Genomic DNA, 24,673 nt, shown 5'->3' with positions numbered 1-24,673 from the left:
GCTTTAGGAAATACATATATTCCACTTCCACTCCTACTAAAATGAGTGATGGTGACAAAAAAAAAGGCAGGAGATAGTGAAGGAATAATAAAATACAGTAATTTAATGTAACTGCTTAGGAGTGGCTTGGGCAATGGCAGAGCAAGCCAAAAAAATGTCCTTTAAAAAAAGTTATTATCTACCCATTTAATTATGCGGCAATATGAAAGATTCATCTCTTTGGGATGCAGAAACTACTTGGGAGAAAACATAGGCTATCAAGAGTTTAGTTGATTTTTGAAGATTTATTCCTGCGACTTGTTTCAGCTAGCATAACACATACTTGCAAGACATTCTATAATATTTGACAAGCTGAGAGTTGCAAAAATGTTCTTGAAATATAAAGTGTTCAAAAATGTCTTCCATAAACTTTAAAATCAGAACAATTTTAATTAAGTTTTTATATAAGCATGCTAAAAATACCTAAAACTGTAAACAACTGTAACTACACAGCTTTTATTTACCAGCAATCTTTATGCTTTTTCCTAATTTTATTGAGAAACAAAGCTTTATTCCTCCAGCAAGGACCGCTATTCCTGTCCATGTTTTGCATCCCTTACCACCAATTAGCACAACCTTGGTGCTGCTTGTGCTCTCAGGTTTCCTGATGTTACTGAGATGGGGGAGGAGGTCACTGCCAGGGCCCTCAGCCAAGCGAGCTGAGCACACTGCTTGGTGCTGCACCACTGGGAGCCACGAGCCTCAGCACGACAGAGCCTGCCACTGGGTTCACAACCAGACACAGGAATTGGGGCTGCTCTTCAAAAGTGGCATGGGTTGGAATTAAAAAAAGATAAGGTTGTATTGCGGGGCTGTCAAAAAACTAATTTCCCTGTTGGGAGGGGTGAATTAGTGGATGTCACAGTAAGTGCCCACAATTTCATTGGTACTTAACATATCAGTGAGGTGATGCTCTGTTCCTACAGCAGAGAAAAACATTCATTTATACCACCAGCTGAATTGGAATCTGATGTACTCTCTAAAATGTGCAGATGACAATAGTGAGCTGAAAGTCCACTTGAAGCATTTTGCGATGAACATTTTAAGAACTAGACCAATGCAAGCAGATTATTTTATATAGAAATCATTGTGTCCATCACTGCTTACCTGAAATCTGGTCACTGAAGGGAGTTTGCTTCTGCAATACTTACATATACTTGGTAGTCTTGGAATTGTAGACGCTTGATAGAATTCTTTACCTTTATCATCAAATTCTCCATACATTTATTAAAAAAATATTTTGAATAAAGGTAACCATTATCATGGCAGACATAGGAAATTTTCTGCATGATCTCTATCATTTAGAGATCATTTGTGATCCCAGATTAAGACTCCCAATTAAATTCCTAAGTAAGACAGTGTACAAACAGAACATGGCTAATGGAAATGGGAAATAAAGGACTTAGGCAGAAAGGACCCAAGCAGGTATGATCTCTAAAGAACTCCCTCTCCACCAGGCTTTTTATAAGTAATACTGTAAGGCCACAAAGTTTTGATTTAAAACTGGGGCTTACCAACAAAGTTAGAGTTGCAGTGAGAACTGGAACAGCACATGCCAGAAAGATTCAGTGACCAAGCCTGGGAAAGGGCACAGCCTCTTTCATGTGAGCTAATGTGAAAGCTTCATTAGATATTAAACCAGCATTTCTAAACAAGATGAAGAGTGTTAAGCTAAACTGTAGACCAGCTTAAATTTCCCCAGAAAATGTAAAACAAAACATGGTAACAGTTTTCCTACTGGACTTCTGGAGTCAGTTTTCTATACACAATGAAGTTCTCCAAACTATCTTCCATTTAGGTGTTTGCAGAATAAAAGCAAGAGGCTCTGCTGATAGTACAAATTTCCTGTCTAGGAGGTTATGAACATAGCAGAGCCTTGAGGATGAATTAAGCCTTTTTTATTTTTTTAATTCTGAGGCTTTTTGTAACTACTTTGTTTAGTATAACCTATTAGAGCTTAGTTTAACTTTGTACTTTCAAACATTAATAAATTAACTCTCCCTCTGCAGTTTTTTCAACAGCAAAACTAATTTCAGAATGACACTGTACTATCACTCTCAGTATTGTCAAGCTCACAACCAAGCACACCCATCTCCTCTGAACTGCCCACAGGTGATGTTTAATACTGTGCAACGGCCATGAAGTTGAAAATGTATCCAGTTACAATGAAGTGCTAGGAAGTGATACCCTGAATTTCCACAATTGTACTGAGAAGGGCTGCTTTGGGCTGTTATTTTGGATTTGGTTTGCAATTGGTTTTTCTCAAAGCAAGCAAGTTTTTGTTTATGTAGTAAAAAAACTCCAGACATTTGATATTGCTATTTATTTCTTTTTAAAAATTAGATAATTCTCAATGTAATATTCTAGCAACATGCTACGAAGCATTCTATACATTCCTTCTTCAAAATAATTCCAACTAGATCTTGGCAAGGATAAACCAAATAAAAATTACTTTAATAGTACCAACCAGAGTTAAACCAAAGGAGAATTCCTCCCCTGAATCTGACATCATATTTATGTGAAATTGCACCACTCATATTTAATACTGTGTTGTCTAATGTAACTATTCAAATACAAATATTTCATTTCTCTGATAGAAACATTGTGTGTATATTTTTCATCTAATTCAGAATAATAAAATAAAAATTTCCATGGGAATTAAGAAGAGTTTCAACTAGGGTTTCATATGGCAGGCTTTAAAATAGTGCCTGAACCAGTTCTTCCACAGAGTTCTTGGTTAAAATCTGCACACTTTCAACAACTATTTCCAGCAGTGAAAATTATGTGTCCTCCAAAAAAGTTATAATGAAAACAATTTAATTAAAACTGGTTCGACAACCTGAGTATGCAAAGTCAAACCACAGGATACTAAATATTTTTTGAGATTTGTTTGCTTATCTACAAACAGAACTTCCCTCCAAGATCCCATGGAGCAGAAACAATTGTGGTAGCAATTAAAAGATTTTCATTTGTCAGATTCAAGGTCACTAGTTAAATTATTCAGTCAGTTTTACTTCCAGCAAAGACAATCTCTTACAGGCATGTATGGTTTTGTACGTTGTTTCCTAAATTGTTTAGAAGCACACTCTTATAGTCTCTATTTTATGGTGTTGTGCTTTTTTGCTTATTCATCTGTACCAGTTTTTAGCTGAAAATTATTGTTCAATTTGTACAAATCACCCATAATTTAAACTGTATAATTACATTTCATGTAATCTCACAATTTCTTTGGGTAATTAAGTGATTCTCTACAGCTTTTTTATCAAAAAAAAGAGCAATATACAACTAATGAATCCCAGTAGGATTTTCCCCCCCTCACAAGCACTGACATTATTTATTTAAACACACTGAACCAAATTCTTGGGCATGTCTGATGAGTTGTGCAGGAATCAGACATGCATGCAAAATGGCTCAAAGCTCACCTGTCACAAAGGGCCAGATCTTATATCAGGGCTATATCCTCTTCACAGAGAAAGGAAAAATAAAGTGTGAATGTCTAAATTACATCAACTGTACAGATACAGTGGACCTTCAAGCAGAAGGAAAGCCCAGTAGTATGCCCTCTTATTTAAAGTCTCCAGCATTTACTGTTATATTTTAGGAGTGCATATGGAAAGGATATATGGAACTCTATAGCACCAGAGGATTGTACTTAAAATCCTCTCAGGGCAAATTACACTGAATGCAGGGCCAGTTTAGGGCTGGTATTTTAATTTTCAGTAGCTATACTATTCTAGAGGATCTAGCCTGTATCATCATAGTGCAAATGTAACCTCTTATCTATAGATATCTTCTGGTAACAATCAAACATAACCTTAGAAAAAGAGGTATGCCTTGTTAGTGAGGCATGGTACATGGACTCTGCTATGTACCCAGGCACCTTCTTTCATTGCAGAACCATCCACTTTTCAGAAAACATTTAAAAAATAACATTTCCTTTGATAATATTAAAAGTAGATTATATGATTTTTTCCTCAGTAAATTAATAAAGTACAGTATAAACTGATTTTTCCAAAGTCATTTCAGTTTAAAATGGGCTGAGAAAAGTTACAATGTTTAATGATAATTTCAGAAGAGTACCTAGTTCACAAATATTTTTTTTTGTAATGAGAAAACTGTCTGTAAGCAAAAAAATAACCACATTTTCAAGTGATTTGCAGACAGTATTTTAGGTGCCACCACCACCTGCAGTTATGATGATGATGCTTTGAACAAACAGAACAGTGTCCTACTTATGATCAACATTCATCCTCTTCATGCGATGAAGCAAGGCATCTTTTTCCATTTGGACCTCAGCAAGAGCCATTTTGGCTTTGGCTAGTTCCTGTTTGAGACATTCATTTTCTTCAATAAGCTGAAATGAAGGGGTTAGAAAAGAAAGCTATTAGCATAACTCCATACTGATGACTTTTTCCATTTCAGTAACTTCTGAAAAACCAAACGCTCCCATTCATTGCTGGGCAGAGGTTTGTTGAGGCTGAGCCAATTGCAACTGATTCTCAGTCAGTGAGCGTAGAACATGGAGAGAGTTAATGCAATCAGCTCAAAAGGTGGGATAGATAGTGTTTCAGCTGTGCCATTTCCATCCTGGAGTGGAATGGAAATGACCCAAGATTGTGAGCTCTAGGATCAGATTCTTACCCAGTGAGAAAAACAGCAAAATTAATGTGTGGATTTTGTCATCATCCATTCAAAATCTGGTATGACTGATAGATGAGTACAGATCTGACCAAACAGCTAAGTCCCTTGTTTTTGGTAGCTGTGTTGTACAGGAATGAAGGAGATGGGGAGAAGAAAACTCTCTTAGAAAATTTCTTCTGACTTAAAGGAAAAGGGTCAGTGTGCAGTGTATTATTACACTATTTAGAAAGCAGTGTTAAATTGCTGAACCACATCATAATATCCACGATCCATATTTTCCATTTCCAACAGATTTCTAAACAAAAGTGTATCACAGGCCCACCCCCAGATAGCCTTACAATTATGATTAATAATCATTGTAAGATAATTTTGAGGGGGGAAAAGTGAAGTCAAAATGAGTTTATACCTCATTTTTAAGGAAGTCAGACGAATCCCTGCTTGATTTAGAAGGTCTGGGTGTCTCCCAAGTAGTCTGCGTGGCTTGGTCCTGTGTTTTATATTCAACAGATCCCACTGCTTGCTGCAATGTGCTGCTTGAATTCTTCATCTTTGAAACATCATTTACTTTTTGATTGTCTGCATTACAGAAATAGTGTGCAGGGGTTTTGTCAAAATTTTTTAAGCTTTATTCTTATCAGTACAAAATTAAATCCACCTAAAACAAATATACTTATAATATTAAGTACATTAATATTTGCCTCTCAAAATCAAATTTAAGAGTAAAATTTAATTAAAACTCATAACCTTTTAGAGGAAGAAAGAAACAATATGTAACTTTCAGCCTGGAGAAAATAAACACATTTTTATACCAACCTGTATCATCACCACAGAATATGCGATCTGAATAATCAGAAATTTGAGAACTATTACTATTGCTATTAACTTAGTGTCTCCAGGTCCCTCTGAAGACTATATTTACATTTAAAGACACAGTGAGATAAACCTGCAGAATCACATTTTTAAATTAGAAAATAATCTTAATTACTTGCCATTAAAGAAATTTTCTAGCATTTGTAAGTGAAGTACACTATATAACACCTCTTAAAATATACTGTTGTACATTAAGGGAAGAAGTCAGGGTCATGGTTTTACAGTAGTTTCTACAACTACCTGCAACACAAAACAATAAAGACAGCAACCACCTTGGAAATCTGTAAACAAAGGCAATTTTTTTGTTTGCTTGGTAGAACAAAGGAACCCTAAACTTATCATGATGAAGTGATATGCACTGATGAAGCATATCCTGATGACATTATAAGCATATTTTTTATTTCTCCCAGATTGATTCAACTGTGGGTTATCACAGCCAATACACTATTCAAAAAGGTAATCTTCTTTTTTGTGACTACACTTAGAATTATGGCATATGGCAACACAGCTTACACAAATTATCAACAGTTATCCTTTCATAATTAGTCACAAGTATGCACAAAGGAAAAAACAATAGGATTACTGAATTGAGATCAAGGTGCAGCAACATACAAACCTCTAATGAGAAAAGTGCCATCATCATTTCTTTCTATCCAGAGTATGTCAATATGCAGTTTTATGGGTACCAGCTCAGATGCCTTAAAATTTTCACGTGGACTGTCATCCTAAAAAACACACATAATAAAAAATGAGTTTACAAGGAAATAAAAATAGTTAAGTAGGATGTTTATTTAAGCATAAGTGGATTTAATGAAACTTGAAAGGGAATGTTTCAGAGCAGAATTTTCTAATGGGATCTCCACTAAACTTTGGCTTCCTTTCTTTTCCCCCAGGGATCGTTTTAAAGGCTCAAAATTATCTCTGGAGTAAGTCTGCTGAACTCAATATAGAGTCCAACAAAAATACTTCAAAGTGTTTTTACAGACATCTCAATAGATTATACCCCAACTCAAGACATTTGTTAGCTCAGGAGCTGAGTCACAGATAAGAAGCCTGTGCTATATAGTGTCTGATTTTCCCTTGAACTATTTAAAGATTGAATGGGTACAGCTATCATTCTTGAGCAGATTTTGTCTTTTCAGAATTTAGTTTGGGATGACACCAGCTGCAGTTTAGTTATATACTGTATTTAACACAAGAGAAACTTCACAAATTACTTCTTGGGGTCTCCCCAGGAAATCTTTATAGTTCCTTATCCCTGTCAAACAGAATAATGAAGCCAGTATAATCAGAAACTATAGATATCAGCATTAAATGTGTACCAAGAAAGCTGTTGGGATACAGCTTCCAAAGCTTCTTGAAACAGCACTGAGATTGCAGCAGAAAATGCAAACAATAAAATAATATTTCCCAAATTCCTCCCTTGCCATGAAACACACTGCATGAAGTCTCATGCAGAAGAAATAAAAGAACCTACTGCATTGAACAGGCAATGCAGCACACATTTGAACCATATCTTCTCACTCTATAATACCCAACAACACTAGAGAAATGAATCATCTCTATGTCAAATCTGCAGTTTGTCAACCATCATGAGTAACTGCACCGTGACTTGTGTGCAATGCTGAGTGAGCACTTTGGTGCTTTTGCTGCCAAGCAGAATCTTGTTGCCAGTTTATTATTGTACATTCGCCATCTCAAGCAGCTGCTTTCCCAAGAACATTTTGCTTAAGTCAGCCTTCTTGCCAATAAACCAGAACAATCCTGGTTTTAAATGCAAGTGACTATGTGTAAAGGTTTTGCTATTTGCATTTAGGCATTCAAGTTTGTGATCCACTGAAATCTGAGGAACAGATTCACAGCTCTTACAGAAAATGCTTATGCTAATCCTGTAGAGGAGGAACAACTCTAAGAGTGTCCAAAGATCCTCAGGGGATGGAAGGGCTGTATCACTGAGGGAAGGAATACTGATGCATTTTGAGTAGAACACAAGACAACTGCCTTTCCAGTCAATAATGATCTTGGCAGAATCAAGACCTTAGCCCCAGATGTAGAACTGGAGCTGCTCTTCCAATCCTCGCCTTGTTCAAAGTTTGTATGGGTGATTATTACTGTCCAAAGCAATGTAATAATTCTTTATGTTTGTTTGTTTTTCTGTTGTTCTACACCCCTCAAAAAAGTGTCCTTATCTTTATATTCAGTGGCTGTGCAGCACAGAACTCGCCCTCTTATTTAAATGTCTGAAAGAAAGTCCCCTAAGAGACTTGAACAGAAGTGTCCTCTTAATGTTACTATTTTAAGATATGGTGCTGAAAATGCTTGCACTGTTCAGTATCTGTTTCTAGAAGAACATGAAATTTGGGTTGTGTTCAAGTGGTTTGTACTGTAATTCTATAACCCTTCTCCTTATTTTGTACCTAACTTTCATTGCAAGAGCTACCCTCCAACTAGGAAAAAGAAATAACCTTTAAAATCGATGGTAAAATTACAAAATGGTTTGTAATTAGAAAATATATCCTTTGCTAAGCAAAAAAGCCCAACCAGAAAAACCCACATTGTGCCTCTAGAACCTTACATATAAAATTCCCAGACACTGTCACTCTACAAGAAAGATTTGGGAGAGGGGGAAAAAGTATAAAATGTTAATTCATACAAATAGCTTGTTCATGCAGAAAATTCCCCTCCAGACATACCACAGAGCTAACCAAATCTATGGATTTTAAAATTGTTTTAGCATTATCTAAAGACCTTTCAGAGTATGATAGCAGTTTCTTTGAAGTTAACTGTATCCAGATTAGTAGTTTATCATCAAAGAAACAAAAACACAATTTTTTTGGAGCAGCCAAGTATCTCATTGTTAACATACTTTTAAATTAATCCTTGCATTAGAAACTTTTATCTTCATAGGCATCACTTCTGCGACAGTTTCATCTTCTAGAAAATGCTGAATGTTTGTAAGAGAAGATGTTAGAAATTCAGCACTGAAGTTCTCCACATGACACTGAAGAAACCCATTTTTTACAGCTAGCAGGGAATGTACAACAGCACTAGGCCCGCTTTCCCATCTCAGACTAATCTCAGGTGATGAATTAACAGGTCCAGCCACAGATTTACAGTCAGAACCTGTTGCAAAAAGAAAACAAATTTGCATTAAAATTTTGCATTGTACAGAAAATCAATTATGATGTAATTATTTCCACCTCTATTGTCCAACTGATTTCCCAAGAAGTATCATAGAGTTATTATTCATTAAAAGCAGTGTTGCAAATACAGAACTTCAGAGCAAATTTCTAAGTATAGCACTTCAAAGTACAAAAATAAAGAGTACATATAAAGGCTAGTACCTCACTGTGACAAGAGAAAACACAATGCAGAAGTATCACCATCCACAAAAATAAAATTGTTTCCTTGGTGCCTTGACAATGGATAACCAATTGTTTTGCATACTTTTCCACTAAGTCATTAAATTTCAATTCAGAAAAACATTAAAGTCACTTCACTCTCTCAGGAGAGCAGGTATTTTCTTGGAAAGGCTGAACTTCCTGACTTGGGAACCATGAGCAGCAATGCGGTAAGATAGAGAGTATGACCACATATGCATTACTTGAGTTGCAATAGACTTGAATGTTAAAAAACTCTGTCACTTTCCTGCTAATGTCAGTATCTTTAATCAGTAAGGACAATTACAAAATTCAACATAAAAAGTTCTGAAAACCATAATGAACTAAACTAAAGTAAAACTAAAATAAAAATTTAAGATAACCAGATTGCAGGAGGTGGGCAGTGAGCAGTAACCATTTTTTGTATAAAGTAGTTCCCCATGGGATTCTCAAGTCATGTCATCACTATGATGGCTGGCCTACAGAAATTATCTCTATGACAAGAAGCACAATCACAGTAACAGAAAAAACAAGCATTGAAAGGTGAAAGCTACCTCAAGAAACTCAAGAAAAATCAACTGCATTATGTCAATTCATCATGCAACAGACGCTGCCTAGAGCTACAGCAGTCTGACAAGGTAATTGATTTTCTTTTCTATTTGTACATTAATTGGGTTCCTCTTCCTGTGCAGTGTGCAGGTTCATGGATGACCTGGCACAGCAGCAGAGTCAGGACTTGTGCACTTATCTACTGGCACTAGAGTCGCGGTAGATGGACACACTGTTGATCTGGGCTGACAAAGACCAATGACAAGATGAACATGAGAACCTTCAGTCTCTGCTGCGAACCAGAATCTCTCCCTTTGTTACCTCTGTGAATAGGAGTTTCCACAACACTGACAGCCACGACTCCATCCTTCCATCTTTCCAATGTTTGAGAAGTGCTAAATCTCATATTTCCTTTCTCCACAAAAACCCACTCCAAAAACCAAGCAACCATACTACAAGTATCAACTATCTTTTTAGGCTCAGTCCAGACAAAAGTGAATAAACTACCAGCAGCCCAGGAGAAAGAGACACTCTCCAGAAGAAGAACAATGATCACACTGTTCAATGAATCTCTGCAACTGGTTCAGGAAACTTTGTTTCACCTCAAGGGTCCATATACTTCCCATACATACAGATAAAGAAATAAGCAGTAGGTGTCCTAAGTATTTCTGCACCTGAAAAGAGTGCCTGCATCATTGCTGGAAGGATCCAAAGTACAGAAAAAGAGCAGAGGAAAAGAACACACATTTAGTCTCAGCCTTGAGTCAATTTTAGTTATCTTGCAGATACCTGAAAGGGGCAGAGTCAAGGGAAGATGGAGTAAAAAATGTTTTAAAAAAATCTGGAAGCTGCTGTGAACTGCTGTTGCCTTCTAAGAAGCAGGTTAGGCATGATTAGATCTCAGTAAAAGCACAGCCCTCCCACAATAATTCTGCCATACTCCATCCCTCCTTCTTTTAGTTTTGCTGCCAGGCAAGATCAGATAAAGTAGCAGTCCTGCATCCAGCCCTGCAGGGAATTGCACAGCTGCCATGAAGCCTTCAACTTAGTCCAGCTTTTAGCCACATTCTTCCCTTTTTACATCTACTGCATTAACAGCACAGTATATTTTAAATGGTTATTTTCATCCAGAGTATCTTGGAGACTGTAATTATAAGTTGAGTATTCACTGCATTGCATGGTTCCTCAGATTACTGGTTTCAATTGTTAATGCAGCACTTGAGAAAGTTTTATTAAAGGTCTTGAAGAGGGAGGTTGCTTTTATTGGGATATTATCATACACATTTGCTCACCTGTTCTTTTAGCTGTATTTTGTTACTATTAACTCTTTTAAACAGTCTCTTTTGATCTGATTCTCAGCTTTTTCCAAACTTTTTCTCTTTTAGTTCTAATAGAAATGAATATGGGACACAGGGAGCAGGAGCAGAAGATTCCTGACAGTACAGAAATCACAGTGAAGAGAAAAGATCAGTCGAGAGAATATGTACATTACAGAATAGGAGTGCATAAAAATGCATAAAAAATGCATAAAAAACCAAAAAAAGTGTTGTTGGCTCATCCATTCAGGTACCTGCCAGAAAGAGAAAGGAAGAGATACAAAGTAGAAGTATTTGGAGATTCCAATCACGTTATATCCTTTCTACCCATAAAATAATTAGACAGTGCACAAGCCTCTCATTATCAGCTGAGAAGCATTATCACTATCAGAGGCTCCAGTTGAAGATACAAAGAAGAGCAGGAAGGTGGTATGTTCATATTATTTACTCCCTCCAGCTTTTACAGAGGATATGGCAGATAACCAGAAGTCAATTTGCCTGTATGAACTGAAGGTCAGCCATGAGTGCTCCCTGCTGGATGTTCTCCTAGCCTTCAGATGTTGACTACAACATCATGCAACAGCTGCTGAGGCAGCAGCTGCTGGCAGTGGCTCAGCTTACCAGAAAATGTGTTCTTTAGCTAGGGGATCAGAGGTTGTACCACCTCCAAACCTGAAGCACCTGCTGAACAAAAGCCATGCTGATAGAAGGTTGGAACAAGAAAATGGCAGCCAACAGCTGCTACAGCTATTTCCTCAGAAAGGAACTGAAGAGAAGCTGGTGCCTCAGGGACCTGCCCCAAAAACCCTACAGTGCAACAGAGCTTACATCCAGCAATCCATGTAGAAGGCTGGCAGAGGGGAATAAAGCAGACTGTGACATGAGCTGCCACACCAATATATCATGACAAGGAAAACAGATCATCCACGAGAACTCAGTTTTTCTGGCAAAGTGTATATATATTGTACTCATGCCCAAGAACAGCTCTGAAAGACACTGGTTGATCTAGCTGTGCAAATACTTGGCGTGAAACTATACTATTTGTATTAAGCTTAAAAAAACCAAAGACAACCAACCAACAAAACCCCCCAAAACCAAAACAAACAAAAAAACCCAACCCAAACCAAACTAAAAACAGTCGTCTATCTTTAAAGCTTGTATTTCCTGACAGAGGAAATGTTTAAAATTTTCTTAAACCACATATTATAATCCTGTTTAAACAGTGTGTGTCATTTAATCTAGAGAAACTGATCTTGAAAAAAAAAGAAACATTCCTTCAAAGGAAGGTACATAAAGCAAAATACTATTACAGTCATAAGGAGTTCCATCTTCAGGAAACAGTAACACAATGCAATTTGCCATGGTAACACCCCCAGCAGCCAGGCCCCACACAGCCTCTCATTCACCCCCCACCAGTGGGACTGGGGAGAGAACTGGAAGGGTAAAAGCCAGAAAACTTGTGGCTTAAGACAAAGACAGTTTAATACAAAAACCAAAATACAAGAACATAGTCCCATACCAGTCACTAGGAAGACAATTCTACCCCAGCCAAAACCACCTCATAATGCAGCTTACTTTATTTTCAAGAAAGCAAACTAATGACCAGAATTCAATGCAATGCACCTTTTTACCCATATGATCATACACAGTTCAATTTATTTATTCTTCCTTTTTAATGTATGGCAATGAAGAAAGAAATCAGAGTTCTAAACTAGCATAAAAGGGATGCTAGGCTAACATAAAACTGTGTTTTCATTTTTATTCACTTGGAACAAATGTTTCCAGCTCCAATTTCAACACGCTGAATTGTTAGCTCTTACCAACAGTTCTGTTGCACAGATATTGTCGAACACCAATATTTCCTAGTTGGTTTGGTATCACTTGATTGACCTGTAAGCATATTTCTGTGTCTTCTCCTCTGATGTCAATTTCACCATTAATACCAAATACTTGAAAAACCACAACAGACATCTGTCAACAAAATCCAGATAAAACAATATAAGATTATAAAATTATTTTACAGTGATTATTGTTTGTAAGGTATATCTCAACCTTTTCCATCACAAAAGGAAAACAGCCCTTTGTATTGAAAGCCCTTGCTCACAGAGAAGCAAAAAGTTCTCATTTTCTTATCCTTTTCTTTTTGTACACATTGGCTTCATAATAGATTGCTCAACAGCCTGTCCAAAGACAGACACTTGTACTGATGCCAATTCAGAACTGGCTAGAGAAGCCATGGAAGTGAAACACAGTTTCCTTACCGACAAGAGAAGCACATGACCTATGTGTTACCTGAAATATCAGGTATCTGACATTACCTACAACTCCTTTCAACTTTATGCATATCATAAGCACAACCAAGCACTTGCAGTGCTGAATCAAACCAGGTTAAAAAGCTAGGATAGGCTACTAAACTTTGGCTATCTGCATAGTAGTCGGCCCTTTTTCTCTATTTACAGGGTTGCAGTATTTTTAAAAAAGAAGCAGAAGCCAGTTTTAAGTCAGCTTTGGTATCAGAAGATGTGTATCTATCATCACTATTAGTATTTTGGGTTCATTTTTCTAATGACTCAAAAAATCACCTCTAAAAGGAGACATTTTATTTGTGCTTCAAGGTTTCATTTACAGAATCATGTGTTCTAATGGAATTCAATAACATTACCATTTCTTCACTAGTCTCATGGGCATTTTCTGAAGCAGCACTCATGGCATCTGGAGATGACCCATCACAATTTTCCATCACTGTGCCTCCTTCATGGACATTTCCTGATGGACTTTGATAGTTTGTGGCTGTAATACCTTCCAAACACACATCAGAAAAAATGTGAATTTAGCACAGCATAATCTTAATCACTTCTCCATTAAGAATAAAGTCAGTGAATGTTACTGAATGCACACATTAACTCATTTTTTAATACGAGTTGAGTGGCTTATTAAACAAATATTTATAACTGAAGTGCCAAATCCATTCCTCTTATAGAGAGTTCCAAGTTCTAGATGCTAATCAAAAGTAAAGCAGGATATAGTGACAAAACCAATACAGCACTCCACATGCATTGTTAAAAAAACCTGTGAAGGCATTTTTTTAGTCTTCCAAATCAAATAATATAAATGTGATGCAGCCAGAAAAAAAATTCAAGTTGTGTATCTAAAATACCACAGTGCCTTTAGAGCAGATGCTTGTATGTTTAGAGAAATAAGCTACATATCTTTTTATTAGAGCAATCATAATCATGATAGTGATTCCTTGACAATTGGAAAGCATAGATACTTAACCTGCAGTTAAATATTGTTTAACAAGCTAAAAAGACATATAAAGGTTATTTAAAATGGAAAGTGTATTTCATGGCATACTCCCACATAAGCACATGCAGGAATACTCCTACAATTCAAATATATAACAGGCTTGCAAGTGAAGCAGTCTTCTCATTATTGCTCTAGACTGAAGAGAAATCCTACAGAAAAAAACCAATTTTATGCTAATTAGAATTATCAGAAAAGAGGTATCAATAAGGTCTTCTTACTCTATTTCCTGACATGGGAAAATTATTTCATCAGTATATACACAGATGAGCAAGAATTGGACAAATACCTGCTATTAGACAGTCAATACTTGGGAAATACTCCTTGAGGGATGAACTGCAGGGAGATTACCAAACCTATCTGGTTTGGTAGTAATTAGCTGGTAATTAGCACAGAGAGCATTAGTGAAAATTCGTTTCTTTTTTATCCACTTCTAAAATGAAAGCTTCTTTACCACTTCAAGTGTAACACTGATTCAGGCTCCAACCTGTAAGTATTGCAGCCAAAGCAGTTGCTTTCAAGCATAGCAAGGAACCAGTTCTGCCTAATTCAGATTTGCAACACAGCACTTCAATGCTCTTACTTTCCTTAAGAGAGGAAAAATAAGCAGTGTTAAAATTAAATAGTGCTGCTTAAGTAGTGCACGTTCTTGCTTTCCCCTGAAACTATATGTGGTGAATACACTTGATATTACTGGTGAAGGTAACAGAAATAGTCTTGTAAAGTATCCAGGATTTGCTGGACTACAATCCTTTTGAGCATGACTTGAATAACAAATAAGTTTTTCATGTATTGCTTAAAAATATTTTGTGCAACCTGCTTACCTTTCTCCAGAAAGCTTTGACTATCACTTCCATCACTCTCTATCAAATGATCCTCTAGCATCATACTATCAATAGAGATAGTATCCAGAGAGACTTGTGATGGACTTCTCTTCATATTTTTGTAAGAAACAGAGAATGCAGGGAGGTTGGACGAGCAGCGTTCCTTGGGCTTAGCACTTTTAAAATATAAAGATATGAGGAAAATATTATTTATATTAAATAATACATAGAATTTACATTAAAAATTCCTCTAAACCAAGCAAGATATAAATGAAAAAGTCTGATTATTCAATAATCCTTTGACAAGACAAGGTAAATGTAGAAACAACACACATTCATGTAGATATTTATGTCAATACTTCTCTCAATACATATTTCCTGACACTTAAACTAAAAGTAAATAGTTTAAATCAATTAATTAACACTAATTTTAACTTCTGCTGAATGCTGGATACTGGATAACTTTTTACATGCTTTAAAAATTTTCATCTACTAGAACACAGAATCACAGAACAGCCTGAGTTGGAAGGACCATCGAGACTAACTCTTAAGATGTTCCCTTCCTGACTGCTGAAAGTACTGGAAGTCTGTGGCCAACAAGATTTCTAAATCTTTTCAAAGAGTAGGAAAACTATTTTAGTATTAATTTTCTATACCTTGAAGAAGACTGGGATGCAAACATTTTAACTGAAGCCACTTTGTCTTTGTTGATTTCAAGCTCTTCAGATTCTAAGGCAGTTTCTGTTTCCAAGTCAGGGACTTGGTCAGGACAGCCTTCAGTTGTGCCCTCCTGTTCATTTAACTTATTTGAGAATATGTTTCTGTCATCCTCTTTATCAATGAAAAATTCAGTAGAATCTTCTCTCTTATTTAGAATGGACACCGAATCCCTAGGATTCAAACTACTCTTCTCACTTAGAGGTCCACAGACCTCTTCAGAATCACTTCTACTAAAAAGTCCACTGCTTCCTCCTTCACTCGTATCTCCCAAACCTTTATCTGATGCATCATCGGAAAATGACATTGCTTTCTGAAAATCCGTATTACTGTCTGATTTAAACAAAAGAGGATCTATTAAAATTCCTTTATTAACTTCAGCATTCAGAGGCTTGCAGTCATTTACATAACCAAAATTAGTAATACTGGCTTCCACTATCTTGCTACCAACTAATTTACTCTCTGAAGTAAGAGTTTCCCCATTTCCCACATGGGAGAGTTCTGATGCCATGGTACTTCCTTCTTCCTCAACAGGAGATTTACAAGGGTTTCCCTGAGTCACTGGATGGAGCAGTAAGGCTACTTCTGCAGTTTTCAGTAGAATCCCAATGCAGACATCTGTTTGCTTTGCAGGTTTTCCTGTCACTGCCTCTACGTCCTTCCTTAAGTTTTCCAGGAGCAATACAAGAGATTCATGGAGAAACAGCAAAAAAAGATACTGGTAGTGATTGATCTGCACGCTTACATGTTTCTGAACATGGACAAGAACATGTACATCTGCATCAGAGGAAGAGCTTTCAGAAAGCACTCCTGAGGTCTCAGACAATTGAATGCCATTGGTCAAAGGCTCTGTCTCACTGCTGTAATACTCCTTTAGAAGTTTCTTACGTTGCAATCTATTAGAGAGATCACTAGATTCACTTTTTGGAATGTTCACGGCTGTCTGATTACGGGATACAAGCTCTTTTTGTGACTTTGCAAATCGTATTGGCTGACAAATCCAAAGTGAAAGTGGGAAAGAGTCCACAAAGCTTACTGGCCGACCTTTCCCACTTTTCGTTCCTTCGTAATCTATCCAAAACTGGGAAAAATGCATGGCCCAAACATCAGTAGCTGCAGATGTCTTTAATGCATATTTATTCAATTCTGGAATGATATAACCCTTATAAACATCATGCATTTTGGTATCTTGTTCATGAGCATGTCTCTGGAAGATTGGATGTAAAAGATTAAAATTTTTGGGGGACTTAGGAAAAGTGGTGAAATTTCTACTGAAAAATTCTGAGTCCTTGAAGTTCTGAAACAAAGCTTCTAGATCAGAGTGTCTGCAGTTTGGGGAGCATCTGGTATTCGTAGCAATCATCTCTGAACTTTGAATGGAAAGTGCACGAGGTTGATCTTTATGAATTTCAGGTTTGTTTTCAAATGGGATGATGATCTGCAAGGGAGAAATAAATTTTTTCTAGTTAAAACTATGTAGATTAAGAAGGTATACAATCAAAGAAACAAAATAATAGCCATGACAGCTGATACAAAGGAATGTAATTACAGTTTTATGAGAAATCAAGTACAGTGAAACAGAACAGGGATAAGTTGGGCTCACAGACTAAGATTTATGTTCTCTCTCATTTTTGAGAAGGATGCTGTGGCATCAATATTTGTACAAAACAGAAGGGTCTCAGGCTTTTCATCAATATTTGCACAGAAACATAAGCATCTCAGGCTTTTCTTATCCGAACGTCTTAAATTTAGTTCAGCTATATTAGGCTGAAGTGCATTTCCTCAACTCAAGCAACTTGGTAGAACGTTTCTTAAAGTGTTTCCAAAATTTACGGCTTTGAAAAACAGAGAATTATAATTTGGAGTTCAATCTGGCATGTCAGATTGGGTTTTTCACCTCATCGAGTACTACAGTGTTTCATTTCTTTGTTAAGATACAAGCAATCAGTTAGATATGCCACTGCAGCTAATATTCTTAATATTGCAGAATTTAGATCAGGTATTTTTGACAATTATCTGATAATCATAATATATTTGTTTCATCAGGAAAATGATAATGTATCTCAACTCCTAAAGAACACAAATAGTTCAGCACACTGTAATTAACTTGCATATTTTTAGTGCATATTTTAAAATAGACTTATTTTATGCCAAATCCTGAATCTTAAATTGTTAATATGTTAATAATTGTTAATATAATTTGGCTAATATCAGTGACACTGCTTTCTATCACAATATCTCCATTCTGAATCTAGAAAGGAGGAGTAAAAAAATCATCCCTAAAGACACAAAGATGGGGGTAATGAAGCTTCTTCATTTAAACACAAGGACTCAGGAAAAAAAAAATAAGTAAAATCATTAACCATTCATAAATTCATCATTTGCTTGAATAAAAATAATGCTGTTAATACAGGGTGACATAATTAATTCAAATCAAGATTTGAGAGATGTTAGAAAACTTTTATCCTCTCGTAGTTTAGTAGGCTATTCCCATATAATGATTCAATAGCAGATTAATCTATATTTGCAGATTCCAGTCATTCACTCTTAATAACTGTTTCTATTCAGTACAAACCATGTCCTTGTAAAGTTCCATTAAGAATGTAGCAACAAGTTAGAAAAATAACCATCTCTCCATTTGCTGACTTTTTAGAGCCCTTGAAACCTCTTCTGTGTGCTCCACTGAAGAGACTCATTTTGTTCACCTGTGAACCTTGGAAACCATACAATGAAATGCCCACTGCAAACAAGGTTTGGGTGGGAAATTTATCTGCTCCATAATCCTTTTTTTTACAAAGAAGCAGAAGACAAGGCAAGCAAAAATTTGATGTTCAGCTGCATTAACAAGCATCACTCCTCTGCAACAAGCATACAGAGAACTCATGTACCTGAACTACACTAACAGCCAGCATGAAACAGAAAACGGTGAGAATGGGTTTTGGAGAAGGAAATAAACCTTCAGATTAACTGCTTTCTTTACTCTAGAGCATTCACTGACAAGACAAAATAGCTTTGATATAATACAGCCAGAGGAACAAGGCAGGACCCTTGCATAAATATAGAGTACAAATATTAATTTTTCACTCATTTTTTTACTTTTGTGCTCAATTTCTTTTTAGCTCTGCTATGCCAAGTTCGCTGACCACAGGGAAATAATTTGTTAGTATTCCCACTCAGATCTTCAATACAAAACCAAAATACCCAAACCAAAATACTGGGACACAGATGAAGGAGTACAGAAAACAAGATGTCTGCCTTCAAAAAGTCATATTCTGCAGAGTTTTTTAGAGAAGCATTTTTTCATTCATTTAGGTATTTGTATGAGAATAACAAAAGAATTAGTCTTCCAAGGAACCACAAAACCCCTGCTCAATGACAGCATACCTTTAACATTAGTCCATCCACTCTCACATCAACATGTTCATCTGATTTTGAATTGTCATTTAACTTGTACATGGCCATGAACTGAATAAGACTCTGCTTCAAATCCAGCACAAACTGGTTTAGCCAAAGAATACTTCTCTGATCCAGAGTGAACTGCAAAGCATTCAGCTGGCCATACAAATTTGGACATGGAACTAAAGGAGAAAAAAAAAAGAAACCATGAGAATAACAAAAATGTTTATGGGTTGGGTTTTCTTTGGTTTTTAAATGATTGCAAACTTACAATTTCACCAGTACTTTTCATCAGAGAAAGAACTGGAACCCAGTCCTTTAGTCTCAAGGAAGAATTGTTAGGGCATACCTGAAGTGATGCTTCTTTCTCTCACTCCAAGAAAGTAACTGAATTTTTGAGTGTATAAAAACTAAGAACAGAATTAAGTCTGAAGAAATGGGGAGAATATTCTCATTACAGAAGAAAGGGAAGACCATGAAAATCTGCTGTCCTCAGTTTCCATCCCCAAAAAATCCACTAACATTTCTGTATATAAGTCAAGGCCAGCCACAGAACACATTCCCACAATAACTCCAGCAGCTCTTCAGTGCATTTTAGGTATTGTTGCAATAATTTGAGTTCTCTTATGTAGTCAGACAGTGAAATTGCAGAAACAATATGTGGATGCTGGACAATGAATAATTCATGTGCCGGTAAAAATGCTGCAAGTGTTTTCAGACTGAACAAGCATGTTTATATAAACCAATATTAATAGAAGTTTGCAGGAGCAAGCATTGTGGAAGCGGAGCAGTCTTATGCTCTATCCATTTTAGAAAGCCATTACCTATTTCCAAGCTTTAAGCTTCACAAAGGTGAAAGTAACACACAAAATTTATGCGTCAGTACAACAACAACAACCAAAACCAAAAACATTAAAAAAGTCTTACTAGGAAAGTCCTTTCCATCTGGGTAGTAATATTCAGTGAATTCAATATGAATAGCTGGCATTTCTGGTGGAAGATAAAGTGACTTTTTATTGCAAGAAATCAGAGCTTTAGGGGAAGAACGACACTGGTCTGCTGTTGAAACCTGTAAATGATGAAAGATTATTTCATTAACACATTCCACTTTTATGAATGGTTAAGCATTTGTAGTTGCATGGTACTGTCCCCAGTAAGGTAACATTCCACTGCTCTTGGGTGTAGGCCCCCAAACAACATAACAGAAAATACAAAATGCTGATGAACAGTGACAAACAGTTAACTGCCTTGAAGCAGAAATGACTCACATAGAAGAGTTTCACAAGAAAATTGTTTTAAAGGTACCAGATCCCCTTCCTTCATACAAGACAAAAGGAAGCGGGTCACTTTCAAAGGTGTCCAGCAGAAGCCTAGAATGATCTGATTTTTAATTGCAAATACTACAGCTCCTGTTTAAGCATTTATGCTTGGATGGAGTATTTCCATACAGTCTGGTCTAGGGATAGATAAGCTAGGTAAGTTTATTACACACATTAGGTAGTTCTTGTTTTATCATAAGAACAAATTCCAGTACACAGGCTGACTCTCAAACTGTGTGTGAAGCAAGGAGTTCAGCATGCACCTGGCAGAGACGTGTATGCTTGGATATGCCTGAAGGTCTGCTTCACAGGAGAATTAAGATGCTATGGAACAGTAATGACAATTTCTCTTTCTTTACAATGTAAATTATCAAACAAATAAGAAACCAATATTTGATATATATTTAACCTTAAATTTCATTGAATGCCTCCTAGTTTAAAAAGTATGTTGCCAAAACAAAGCTTTTCCATTCAATAGTAGGTCAAACTGCTAGTTTGAAATTACCCAGTGTATTAATATTGAATATATGATGATGTCTACTAGAATTTTTCTGGAAACAATAAATACATGACCTTTATAAGCCTGCTTCACTTGATGTAGCTGTTTTCAAGAGGCAAACATAACTGCATTAACAGACACAAAAATTCGAGTAAAATGATGTATTTAGAAAAATAGCTTTTAGGAAATTGCATAGAAATAATGCCAATTTAAAAACTGAAAATGTGTTTGTGTAGAGAGGAGGAGACAAGAGCAGAAGGCAAATGGAGACATGAACAGTACAGAACAATAAAATAAAATCACTTCAGATCCACATAAGGCTCCCAGCAGCAATCTGCAATCTCCCACAACACCAGTAGTGATATGGCAGAAAAGTGTTGGAAATTGGAAAAAGAGAAAGCAGAAATCACAGTGACAAAGGATACACACTAAACATTTTTGTTAGGACCTGAAATTTAACAGTAGATCCTCACATATCACTGCAATTCTGCCTAATGGAGACACACCTTCTCTATTTCACTTGCCTCAGAATAGTCAATCTGGACCACAACCAGCAACCAAAACTACTCATTCTAACAAAGGGAAGGGGGACAGAAATGGTAAAAGTGTCTGCTCAAAATACCACTTGAAAGGGAGCGGCTGAAAAAAGATTTTAAAAACCTAATAAAACCTCTTAACGGTTTTTAATGTACTTTGAAAAACATAACAATAAGAAAAGCATAATATACAAAACCACATATTAAGATATTAGGCACATAAGACAGTACAATGAAAAGATTAAATTTGAATTCCAAATTCCTAATTTGGAGAACAATAGAACTTAGATTCAACATTTAATTGTGATAGGACCACAATTTCAACAAAGCAGAAGCAGGTTCAAAAAGGTCTACGCCAATAATGAATGGAAAGTCTCATTAATTTCAATGGGCTTCATATTGTCCCTTAAAAACCACAATTAAATAACAGTAAGGGTGGAGTTACCCCAGTTTTACTAACTTAAAGAAATGTACCTGATATATATTGAAGTCTGCAAGTCTAACCACAATAGGACTAGACATCAGTTTGCCCTTTGGTTGTTGGGAAGACACAGAGGAAGCCCTAGATGTTCCTTTCGGCATCTGTTCCTTGCCTGTAAGAAAGAATAGTGATGGAATCATTGGAAAAAAGAGTCTTTTTTCATCGTTTTAATATTTCATGGAAGTAGAGAATTAGTGATGTAAAGAAAATACCTGTTTGTAGGCTCTGAGGAGATACGGCAGGTGGTGATTTAGGAGGAGAATCTATGACCTGATCCTTCACAGCCTGCTTAAGCAATTCAACATTGCTTTTGAATTCATTTAATAATTCTTTGGCCCATCCACTTCTGGTTTTAGTGGCATCACTGTAATGCATCCAGTGATCACAGCTGTCTCCTGCAAATAAGAGAAATGGGAAAAATATTAGCTCATTTGAAATTTTGCTTTTAACAGGATAACATGTTTCCACTATTTCACAAGTATTCCTCGAACTGTAAGCTCATTGCATGCTGTAATTATAGAACAACAGCAGTCATACCAGACGTTAAAACAGAAGTTATATATTCCATATACATTCCGTATTCCAAGTCTCAGCACTTCACAAAATCACTCAGAATATAGCATTACCAGCTGCCTTATAACACCACTAACACTCAAAACATCATTGAGTATTTTCAGCTCAGAGAAATCTTACGACACATTAATGTCATATGTGAGAACATGCAAAAAAATGTTCAGTTGAAAAAAAAAGTGAGAGCAAGTAACAGAACGATGTTCTCATGCTCACTTTTTTCAAGCTTATCTTTCCTGCCAGAACTGTGTCCTAAGAAGTTCCTGGTCCCTTTCCAGAAATGTATTCTTTTTGTCTTGGTTCTCTAGCACCTTTATGGCACACAAACAACAAGGTAAGTTCAAGAAGTGCTGCAGCACATACAGCCTTAAAATCAATCCCACTGGAAATGCTTTTGTCCCTGCTTCCAATTCCAACATGTTTCTGTTGGTCAAGCACTCAAAACTCTGAAAGAAATCGTGGTATCTTCAAGTAGTCCCTGTAAAGACATTCTACTAACCTGTTCAATAATAAGGATGCAATGACAAATAACTTCTATCACTTGGTACATCACTCTTTAAATACTGCCATGTGAAAATTTACTTTCTTTGGGACTTAATGACTTTTTGGATACTTACACTGGGGATAAGCAAATATGATTGCTATTAAAATAGGAAAATTATTTTGGAAAAAAATTCTTTTAAGTCTAAATGCAAATATTGCAGCATTAAATAAACTTTTAGGCTTATGCCTGCCTATCACAAGAGATGACATTTTTCCCCACCCTTCTTCACAGTTATCTTGTCGGTTATTATCATTTTTATAGCTAAGGAGGAAGATAAAGGAACAGGTTAAAAAACAGAAATGGAACAAAAGGATGAAGATGCATTAGACTGAAGCCCATGACAATGGGATTCTCCAAAACAGGGCTAGCAGCATGGGGTTACTCCAAGCACACGCAAGCAGACTCTGAAGGACCTCCAGGACTTTGTTAGCAACACCATAGGGAAAGCTCTAACACTCCTTCTGGGAAGGCAGTTTGGGCATCTGCCTCTCTGAAGGACAGGAACACTAACACATGCAGCAGCATGTGAGAGAGCACAGCCACCACACTCCTGTATGCAGTCGCACGGCTGCGATCTCTTTAGGGTCACAGACACGTGGCGAGACAGCACACACAACTGAAATGCTGAGGGGATGAACACGGGTTTTGGGGAGCACAGGAGGGCAGGCAGGGCAAGACCAGTGGGAACAGATGGAGCTCAGCCTTGGCATGGATCACCAGTCAACTGAGTGTTTACAGGCTGGGAGTAGAGGACAGACTAACATGAATGATGACGTGGATTTCTGCTCCAGACCATCTGATTAGAAAGATGATCAGACCCTGTTTTGTTGTCACATGCTCCGTGATGTAGCCTCTTTTAAAATTTTTAGATTTCTACTAGAAATTTATGAGAAACACTTTTCTCATAAATATTTTTTTTGTAAGAAACACTTCTTTGGAAATTGCTAACATTTTTTTAATAACAATGCTTAACAGGCTACACAATTGAGCCTCTACACACCGAGGTTCCTGTTCAGCAAAATAATGTAAAAAGCAAAACACTGATTAGAAATGGATATAAAAGGATAGTATTCTATATATGAAAAAAATCAACAGATTGATTCCTGCTAATATTCAATTACTGAATTCTCAATATGCAGTACTGCCTTCTTCTGTCAACACAAAATTCTCTTCATGTCAGAAATGTGTAAACACTGTTTTGTTGACCAAAAAAAACAGTGAAAAGCATTTGGCCTAAACCAGCTCATTCACAGAAATTAAACTGGTTCCCAGATTGTTGCTTTTCTTGTTTGTTTTGCATATAGAAGGTGCCTTTCAAATGGTTTGAGCATGATTATCCAAGCTGTATATCTGTATGCACAAATTTTTTTAGCTTTCAGACAAGACAGTCACAGTCACAGGTAATTCATAAAAGGCTTGCTTTCATACCTGCTTTGTGAAATGGATAATAATCCACTGTTAAATAGCTGAAGGAAAGCTGCATGGCCCCTCCTGTAACACGTCTGTTTGGGTCTGCAAAACAAAACAATGCTTGGCCCTGCAGACATTGCATAGAGCATGTTAGTTCTCATGGTGCTGTAATCCTTTAAACACCTAACACCTACTTTCTTCCCCTTATGTCTCTCCTTACAACCTCATTATCTTCCCTCAATATTTTCATTCAGATAGTCTTCACTGGTTTCTAAAGAT

The 24,673-nt window shown here is 36.5% G+C and overlaps 1 protein-coding gene across 2 annotated transcripts in view; it reads right to left on the bottom strand.

The window, feature by feature from the left end:
* Window positions 1–2,347: 2,347 nt before the first annotated feature.
* The window catches only part of BLTP3B (bridge-like lipid transfer protein family member 3B), a 47,319-nt gene continuing 24,993 nt past the window's right edge, over window positions 2,348–24,673 (bottom strand). For both annotated transcript variants that reach the window (XM_058804586.1, XM_058804587.1), the window contains exons 9-21: window positions 24,413–24,496; window positions 22,083–22,265; window positions 21,864–21,982; window positions 19,963–20,104; window positions 19,024–19,217; window positions 15,579–17,077; window positions 14,923–15,098; window positions 13,458–13,594; window positions 12,616–12,766; window positions 8,417–8,673; window positions 6,167–6,275; window positions 5,087–5,256; window positions 2,348–4,393 (exon numbers count right to left, since the gene is read on the bottom strand). In XM_058804586.1, coding sequence (XP_058660569.1) covers window positions 4,268–4,393; window positions 5,087–5,256; window positions 6,167–6,275; window positions 8,417–8,673; window positions 12,616–12,766; window positions 13,458–13,594; window positions 14,923–15,098; window positions 15,579–17,077; window positions 19,024–19,217; window positions 19,963–20,104; window positions 21,864–21,982; window positions 22,083–22,265; window positions 24,413–24,496 — 3,347 coding nt within the window. In that variant the 3' untranslated portion in view covers window positions 2,348–4,267. The remainder of the gene's footprint in view (window positions 4,394–5,086; window positions 5,257–6,166; window positions 6,276–8,416; window positions 8,674–12,615; window positions 12,767–13,457; window positions 13,595–14,922; window positions 15,099–15,578; window positions 17,078–19,023; window positions 19,218–19,962; window positions 20,105–21,863; window positions 21,983–22,082; window positions 22,266–24,412; window positions 24,497–24,673) is intronic.

Source organism: Ammospiza caudacuta, chromosome 5 (assembly GCF_027887145.1).
Source record: "Ammospiza caudacuta isolate bAmmCau1 chromosome 5, bAmmCau1.pri, whole genome shotgun sequence".
NCBI lineage: Eukaryota > Metazoa > Chordata > Aves > Passeriformes > Passerellidae > Ammospiza > Ammospiza caudacuta.
This window is presented reverse-complemented; position numbering and strand designations above follow the sequence as displayed.